The 9,430-nt window shown below is 43.2% G+C and overlaps 1 protein-coding gene across 1 annotated transcript in view; it reads left to right on the top strand.

Annotated features, from left to right (window-relative positions):
- Positions 1-9,143: 9,143 nt before the first annotated feature.
- The window catches only part of Tmed10 (transmembrane p24 trafficking protein 10), a 36,731-nt gene continuing 36,444 nt past the window's right edge, over positions 9,144-9,430 (top strand). The window contains exon 1 of the mRNA XM_048799012.1: positions 9,144-9,428. Within this exon, the coding sequence (XP_048654969.1) occupies positions 9,206-9,428 (223 nt within the window). The 5' untranslated portion in view covers positions 9,144-9,205. The remainder of the gene's footprint in view (positions 9,429-9,430) is intronic.

The following is a 9,430-nucleotide window of genomic DNA, read 5'->3' as shown; positions in this document are numbered from 1 at the left end:
ACTAGGTTTGGTCACCTTTGTGAACCTGCTGCTTCTCTACTTCTCTTGGGATGTGGGTTTGCAAGAAGTCAAAGAAAGGCTCTGTCCTCAGTCTCTGGCTTCACATTTTAGCAAGGGGATAGTCAACACCAGCATAAATACCAGCCCAAGGTCACCCAGAGAAAGCATGGTGGGACAGAGTCAGATCCCCATCTAAAGCACATGTGTCCACACCAGTCCGTGCCATTAAGCTCTGGTTGGGATAACGCCATAACGTCATTTCCATTTCACTCCAAAAAAAAAAAAATCTATTGCCTCTAATTGCTTTGCTTGGTGGTCAGTCTCCTTGTCCCTGACCAATGTGTGGGTAGCGGCTTTTGACCTCTGGCTCAGAGACTGGGATGGTTCCCTTCCCCATAATTGAGTGTTCTGCTTTAGAGATGCAACTTGAGCTATGTTCAGAAGCTGTCATCCAAAATGCAGAAGTTGGCCATCTGTAGAACTGACAGCATCAGCTGTGGTTTGTGAAAATCCAAATATTGGAGAAGTATGACTTTAGAAAATTTATTAATATTTCCTTTGTCCACGTGCCATGAGGGAGAAGAAAAAAAGGCTCCCCCATGTGCCTGTGGAGAGAGCTTTCCTCCACCCTGACCCTTGTTTTCTATTCCTTCCTCTTCACTACCCCTTGAGCTGGGAGCATGTGGCCTGCAGAGGAACAGCCCTTGTCCTCTAGTGCCAGCTAGGATTTCAGGCACTCTACTTATCAGAGGACAAATTTTATGTTGTGTTCTAGGAAAAAGAGTGGCCGTACTCCAGCAAGGAAAACAAGAATGTAAATCAAATGGGGAGATATTAGGACCATGCTACCAAAAGGCACTGAAAGACTTGGTGCTGAAAGGAGAATGGGCAAAGTTTAGGTTGGATGCACATTGATCAGGGGGGAGTTTTCAAAAACCCTGATGCTCAGGTTGCAATCTGGACACCAGTTACATGAGAGTATCTGGGATTGGGAATCAGGCTTTTTAGTCCATGTAAGGTCTCTGTCACGTGTTCTCTTGCTCCTGCTCCTGCTCTTCCTCCTCATTTTTTAAAATTATAAATCAGATCAATAAGAATGAACCCCAACATCCTACTGCAGCCTCAAAGGCTACTGTGGTCTNTTTTTTTTTTTTTTTTTTTTTTTTTTTTTTTTCAGATCTTCAGATGAGCGGGGCCTTGTGGGCCTAGTGGCATATGCTTGTAATCCCAGTGGTTCAGGAGGCCAAGGCAGGAGGATCACGAGTTCAAAGCGAGCCTCAGCTATTTATTGAGCCTCTAAGCAACTCAGAGAGACCCTGTCTCTAAAACATTTAAAAGGGCTTGGGGTGTGGCTCAGTGTTTAAGTGCCCCTGGGTTCAATCCTCGATACCCAAAAAAGATCTGATTCCAATGTGCAGCGAAGGTAGGAAGCACTGAGACATGTTTTCATTCTCCTGGATTGGGCCCTTGGCGTTGATAGTTTTAAAAGCTGCACAGGTGCTCTGGCATGCAGAGGCTGGTCCAACAGATCATAAAGAGACAGCTGTTGCTGCCCGCCATGTTCTTTCTCCATCTCCCTCACAGGATGCAGCATCTATTGAAGTTTGGGCAGATTTCAAGAGAGGTTGCTGAGAGTGTCCACCAGGTACTGACGACTTAACATCCTTGTCGAGGAAATGCATTAGAAAAGAAACTCAAAACCTTCTCAGAACCAGAGTGAAGTCCTGTGACAGTATTCTCCATTGTGGGTCACAAAACTTTCAGGTCCCAGCCTGCTTAGAAGTCATCTCAAGCCCTCTGAGGGTGCGCATGGTGTCCACATGCGTAGTGTAGCGAAGGTTGGGGGCAGATGCCTTGGACTCCCACTAATCCTCCTTTGGAGGGCCTTAACTTTGAGGCTATTTCACAACATTCTGAGCAACTTTTCCATTTCTTTATTTTTTCCCTTCTTTGTAGCATAAGTGGCTACACATAAAATGAACAAGGGGCCTGCGCAGTTCCCAACTTCCCTCCCTGAAAATATGACCTCCTTCTCCCGAGAATTTCGTCCTTACAACTCTATCTTCCTTTTCGTCCCCCAGTTTCTCCAATCCTATTAGTCCAGCAGATTTCTTTTGGTCTCGTTCCTGCATCAGGATTCGGCCTTCCTGGTCTGCAGAACTTCATCTCTGGCCAGGCTCTGCGGCAAACAGCGCTTATGAGGCCCAGAAAAGGCCTCCCTTCTTCTAGTCCTGTGCTTCATCTTTGGTTTGTTTCCAAGGCATGTGAGTGTGAGTGGTGGTGAGTGTTCATATGATGGTTCATGTGATGATTCTCTGAAACTTGTTCTTCTGGGACACACTTTGCCTCTTTTGCTTGGATCATCTCTAAAATTCTTTCTCATTGTTGATCTTTTTTTTTTTTTTTTTCAGGGCTGAGGACCCAACTCAGGGCCTTGTGTGTGTTAGACAAGTGTTCAGCCACTGAGCTAAATCCCCAGCCCCCTACTTGTTAAAAAATTTAATTAACACATAATAATCATCTGTAGAGTATATTGAGATACACAATATTTATTTATCTATTTATTTTTGCAGTACTGGGGATTGAACCCAGGGGTGCTCTACTACTGAGCTACATCCTCAGCCCTTTTAAAATTTTGAGACTCGTCCAGGGTCCTTTGAACTTGTCCAGGTTAGTCTCAAACTTGTGATCTTCCTGCTTCAGTCTTCCAAGAAGCTGGGATTATGGGCATGCACTACCACAACCAGCTATACAGTGTGATATTTTGATACAAATATGCAAATAATATGTAATGATCAAATTAGGGCAATTAATACAGTCATCTAATTTTTTTTTTATTGTTAAATCCAGACCTCTTTTGTTCTCAGCTCACATATTACTAGGAGAACTTTGATTGTGACAATCAGGATTTGCTGACTGTAGCATACAAGGCAGGGTCCTGATAACTTATCTGGGCAATATTCTACAGACAACATTGATGAAGAGTATTAATTGTCACGGGGACCTGGTGAGAAGGTTTGTTTCCCATCTAGGAAGGTAAAAATTTAGCACCATGGGAATCTGGAGAGGAAGATCAATTTTTTTTTTTTTTAAACAAAATGAATTGAGGAGAGATGCTGGTGGATACTGCAAGTTTCAGTATTGATGGCCAGCATCTTCACAGATGCTCTGGAAGACTTAATTCATGCATAAACTATAAACATTGTATCATGACTGTAACCATGGATAAAGAAAGACTACACAGGTATCTAAAACTTTTTACTAGAGCAGGAACAAAAGAATAAATACCAAGTTCTACAAAATGTAACGAGAATTATGTCTGAAAACTGGCCTGCTGTTGGGAGCTCTTGTTTCTGTTTTCAGCTCTAATACTGACTCATCCTATGGCTTGAGACAAATCACTTAACGGCTTGGACCTCAGCTTCTCCATATGAAAAGTGGCAATTGAAATACTAGAGATAAAGGAACTAGCATTTATTGAGCAACTGTCCCATGTTCATCATGTACTAGATGCTTTATATCATGTTACAGTATTTCATTCAGTCCTATGGCAAATATTTGTTGAATACCCACTAGGTACAGGATATTGTGTCTGGTATCAGGATATATCAGGGCAAAAACAAAGCCTTAGATTTTCTGGAGCTTAAATTTCTATGGGGTGGAGTGATAATAAACAAGAAAAGAAATATACAAGATTGTGACGAGCGTTTGCAGATAATAAAAACAGATTTTTTTAAGAAAGAAACATGGGGATGGGGTTAGCTATGTAGGGTATCTTCCAGGTGACACTTGAGACAGGACCTGAGTGAGGAGAGCAGCTGGCAGAGACCAGAGTCCACAGACAAGATCTGAGGAAGAGAACTCCAGAGAGAGGAAGTGCTAAGACTCTGATGCAAGTGGGAGCTCAAACTACTTGGAAGGCCAGGTGACTGTGGAAGAGTGAAGGCTGGGAGTGGAGGAACTTACGCTGGGGAGGGTGAGATTTAAGAGGTATGTAGGAATCAGACCACAGTAGCCTTTGAGGCTGCAGTAGGATGTTGGGGTTCATTCTTATTGATCTGATTTATAATTTTAAAAAATCCTTCTGTTTAGATTAATGAATATGATATGGTTAGACAAGAATGAAAGAGAGGTAATCATAACAAGGCTGTTGTTCCTCTAGGCCAGAGAAGCAAACTTCTTCTGTGAAAGGTGAGAGAGTAAATATTTCAGGCTTTTTAGTCCATGTAAGGTCTCTGTCACGTGTTCTCTTGCTCCTGCTCCTGCTCTTCCTCCTCATTTTTTAAAAATTAAAAAAAAAAAAAAAACATAAAACACATTCTTAGCTCTTGGGCAATACAAAGCAGGAGGTTACTGCTTGCTTGATTTGGCTTGCTTAGCGGGACAGTAGTTTGTGTGCCCTTAGTTTAGAAAGGAGAAACTGATTAGCATCTATTTAGGACACAGAACTGATAGGACTTGCTGATAAACTGGCTGAGGGGTGGTGAAAGAAAGAGGAAGCAAGAAGGGTCTCAGTGATTGGGTAGAAGGTGGTGCTACTTACAGAGATGAGGAGGAAGCCAATTTAAGAGGGGTGGGAGGGAATCAAGAGTTAAGTGTGAGTTGCCTATTAGTCCTCTAAGTGGAGTTGTCCAGTTGGGAGCTCAGTGTAGACGCTGGAGCCTAGGGGAGAGGTCAGGCTGGAGACCCACATTTTGAGCCTATCGATGCATTTAAAGTAAGGGCATTGGATGTCACACAGAGTGCTGCACAAATGTTCAAGGACCAGGTCCCAGGGGAATCCAACAATTAGAGGACCCATTAAAGAGATCCTTGGAATTACTCTCTGGGTCAAAGAGCATGACACATGACAAATATTGCCAAATTGCCTTCCAAAGGGGTCTTTTGTATCTTCACAGAACCCATCTTGTCTTAGCTATGTAAACACACGCTGTGAGTAGGACTGTAAACACAAATGGGCAGGGACACTGGGGTTAGCAATCCTTGATGGCTTGTGCACGGTGCTGGGTAGCCTCAAGCCACACTGGAGGATTCAACTGGTTCCAGGAGGCAGCAGCAGAGGACCGAAGCGCTTCCGAGGAGTCCCAGCCACAGATTTGCCCAGCAAGCTTGTGATAAGTGCCAATTTTTAATAAGAGCTTCTGATTCACTCACTGTCTGGGTGAGGTATGTTTTAAACACGTTCCCTTTAATACAAAGGAAAAGTTGAGAAACCTGTGGCTTAGGGATAGACTGGGGTGGGTCCTCATGACGTTTTTGGGAATCTTAGGTGGGTCTGGCTGGGGAAGTTTCAGGATGATGCGGTGACAGAGGACTGCTGGCCAGGAAGAACCATTTGCTTTGGGTGTGGGATGCTTTCCATTTGATCTCCAATTCCAGATGAGGCCTTCCATTCATACAGGTGTAAATGGTATTGTTTTAGTCAGCTTTTTGGATGCTGTTATTTAAGAGCTCGTGGTTCCAGAGGACTTAGTCCATAGAAGGCTAGTTCCATTTCTCAGGGCTCGTGGTGAGGCTGAACATCATGGTGGGAGAATGTGACAGAGAGAAGCAGCTCACAATTCTGTGAAGCTGGAATCAGGATGCAGAGAGACACCACTAGTCAGATACAAATATATACCCAAAGCCACACCCCCACTCCCACCTCCTCCAGCTACACTCTACCACTTCAAGTTACCACTCAGTTAATCCCTATCAGGGAATTAAATCACTAATTGGGTTGAGACTCTCACAACCCAATCATTTCTCCTTTGAACCTTCTTTCATTATCTCACATATGAACTTTTGTTTCACATCCAGACCATAATAGGTATCTTCCTTAAAGCAAGTACAGAGTTTAAAAATTTGGGTTCCCTAGAGGTCTTTATCCATCTTCTAACTCTACAGCATAAAGGGAGATTTTGTTGTGGTTTTTCCTGGGTCTTTATATGGCAACAAGAACACACTTCTCAAGGAAAAAAAAGATATGCATAATGTTGGTAAAACAGAAATCATACCTATGCTTATGATAGATTATGGATTAAATAAATTTGTGTGGCAATAGCAAATGAATACTAAGAAGGAATCTACTGTTAGGCCTTCGGCTAGGAGCCCAGGAACCAGTTTTGCTTTCACGGAACCATTATTCATTGAGCCTAAGTGCCAGGCCCTCTTTTAGGTTAAGAAGATAAACAGTGAACAAAATAGACAAAAACCCTTGCCCTCGCAAACAGGTATTCAAATGAGGGAGACAGAACAGTAAACGCCATCAATTAATAAAAGGTATGTTACACTAGATAGGGGTGAGAGCCAAGAGACAGACCAAGGACAGAAGGCAGAGACAGGGGGTGTGGGGGGGGGTCAGGGATAAGGTAGAAGAGAGGAGAAGAAAGGACTTGATGTAGCTCAGTGGTAGAGCGCTGGACTGGCATGTGTGAGACCCTGGATTCAGACTCCAGAAATGGGGGAGGGGTGGGCTTGAGAGCTGGGACATAGGAAAATAACTCAATTTCTCCAAGCCTTAGTTTTTTTCATCTGTAAAATAAGGAATAAAAGTGGGGCACAGTGGTGCATCCTGTAATCCCAGCTACCCTCTTAAATATAAAATAAAAAGGGCTGGGTTGTAGCTGTAATAGAGCACCCCTGGGTTCAATCCCAGTACCAGGATGGTGGCGAGGGAAATAACGCCTTCCTGAGGAAGATACAGGCATTTGTCACGACTCAGTTAAGGGATTTGGGGTACTGACAAATATTATTTGAGCTGTTCTTAACTTTCTTCTGAAGTAGACCCTGATTTGAACTTTCATGTTTGTGCCTTGTCCAAGTTTAGCAAGAATCCTGCTAAGGGGCCAGGTATGGTGACACACACCTATATTCCCAGCAGCTCAGCAGGTTAAGGCAGGAGGATTGAAGTTCAAAGCCAGCCTCAGCAATTTAGTGGGGCCCTCAACAACTAAGCAAGAGTCTGTTTCAAAAAAAAAAAAAAAAGCGTGGGGGGGGGGTTGTAGCTCAGTGGCAGAGTGCTTGCCTCGCACATGTGAGGCACTAGATTTGATCCTCAGCACCACATAAAAAAATTAATAAACAAAGATATAAAAAAGGAGGGTGGCTGGAGATGTGGTTCAGTGGTTAAGCACCCTTGGGCTCAATCCCAGGTGCCCCCCCCCCCAAAAAAAAGAAAAATCTTGCTAAGTCAGTTTACCCAGAATCTCCTCTCACCCATGATTTGCCTCTTAGTAATTTTCCACCCACTGAGTCCCATTCTGATCCTTGGCTATGAATTCCTATTTTTCCTTGTTTTCAAAGTTGAGGCTGATGTCTCTCCTCCACTACAAAACCCCACTATATCAGTGCATGTGTATCAATCTCCACAGTCCCCTTCTATTCTATTAAGTGTCATGAATATTTTTTTCTTTAACTGTATAAAAGTTCTTGGAGTCTTGGAACTTCAGTTTCTTCATCTGTAAAATGAGAAAACTTGTCCAGATTATTTCACAGTGGTTTTGAAAATATCAAATCAGATCATTAAGACATGTGAAAATATTTCAAAATGTATAATCTATTATGTAAACATAAAATGAAAACACAAAATACACACAGGTATTTTATGGGTTGAAAATCTCTTGCTAATGGTCAGCAGAGCCCTAGAACTTCAAGTAAACAATAAATTTAAATAACTGTTTGTACAGAATCCCTGCACTGACAGGGAAAAGGCCAATGCAAATTATCAGGATGTACTCAGTAGACTAGTACTCTTATCTTAGATCAGGGATAAAACAATCAAAACTAAATGTTCCCAAGTGGACACCCCACAAAATAATTATTATATGGCATTTGTCAAATTTTAAAATGTTTAATAGCTCCTTTATGTTCTCGTTTTGTTTGTGGGACTTCAGTTCCAGGAAAAGAACTAGGTGGATTGCAAGGACTTATTTTAAAAAAAAAGAACAATCATTTAAATTACCAAGGGCATATAGTTCACCTTCTGGGTATTTCTGCTGATACGCAATACATATCAATCAAAGTAGATAATGACTACAATCAGAGGTTATTATGTATTCCTTTTTCTTTTTTACTTTTTTTAAAGAGGTGGGGGTCTTTCTCTGTTGCCCAGGCTAGCCTTGAACTCCCAGGTTTAAGAGATCCTCCTGTCTCAGCCACCAAAGTGGCACGACCTGTCCTTGCAACTATGTTGGGTTTGTTCTACTAGTTAATCATCATTCAACTCCTAATATTTGATAGCATTTCAATAATGGTCTGTTAAATCAATAAACATGTTAGCATACATGCAGGTTAGTGTCTGGCACACAGTAGGTACTCAATAATTATTTGTTAAAAAGAGTGCATGATTACCATGTGAATTTGCTTACTATAAAAAACCTATTTGATGTACAAAGGGTGAATCTGAAATACACAAATACTCTCCTCCCCTGACAAATCTGGTAAATTTTATGCCCATTTCTCAGAATGGTTCACACATGGTGTTTTATTGTTTAAATACTGAATTAAATTTTGGTTTGAATGTACCTTAGCATAGTAAACGCTCAGTGTTTGCTAAAAAGTAATATACATACTCAGAAAGCCAAGCTGTTACTCCAACTTAACACCCCGCTCAGGGGCATGAACTGGACGCCTGCCAGCTCACACTTATCTGGTGATCACTACACCTTCTTAGATTCTATCCTACATTCGTTCCTAGCCAAATGAAAACCTTTTGAAAAAATCTTTCCTCTCAAGTGCCTCAAGGTCCCAGCTGTCACCAGAGCATCAAGGAGCTGGGGGGTGGTGACAGCTCCATCCTCCGCCTCCTCCTGGCGCGCCCAGGGGGCGAGTGGGCGGGCTCAAGGAAGGGCCTTGTGGCTGTTCCCTATTGGAGCTTGGTTGCTATGGTGTCGCCGACCTTAAAACAGCTTCTTCCGGAGGTTAAAAGAGAATTACTTCCAGGTCTGCCCGTAGTTGCCATGGCCGACTTAGTTGTCACTAATCTCAATAAAAATAAAACCTTTGCAGTGGGCTTCTAGGAAATCTTATTTAACCATTTAAGCTCCAGATTATGACGTAGTATCACAGTGTTCCTCCCCTTTCAAAATATTTATTATATATTTTTCGATTATTGGCCAGTCTCCAAAATGGCGCCGATGGCATCTGTAGGTCAGAGGTGAGTCACGTGGCCCCTCCCGGTTCCGGCGTGATAGAGGCCCCGGGTGGCGAACAAGTCTCCGGCACCATGTCTGGTTTGTCTGGCCCTGTAGCCCAGCGTGGCCCCCGCCCGTTGGCGTTGCTGTTGGCGTTCCTGCTCGGACCCAGCTCGGTCCTCGCCATCTCTTTCCATCTGCCCGTTAACTCCCGCAAGTGTCTCCGCGAGGAGATCCACAAGGACCTGCTAGTGACCGGCGCCTACGAGATCGCCGACCAGTCTGGGGGCGCTGGCGGCCTGCGCATCCACCTCAAG

The sequence above is a fragment of the Marmota marmota genome, unplaced genomic scaffold (assembly GCF_001458135.2).
Source record: "Marmota marmota marmota unplaced genomic scaffold, marMar, whole genome shotgun sequence".
NCBI classification, from domain to species: Eukaryota; Metazoa; Chordata; class Mammalia; order Rodentia; family Sciuridae; genus Marmota; species Marmota marmota.
This window is presented reverse-complemented; position numbering and strand designations above follow the sequence as displayed.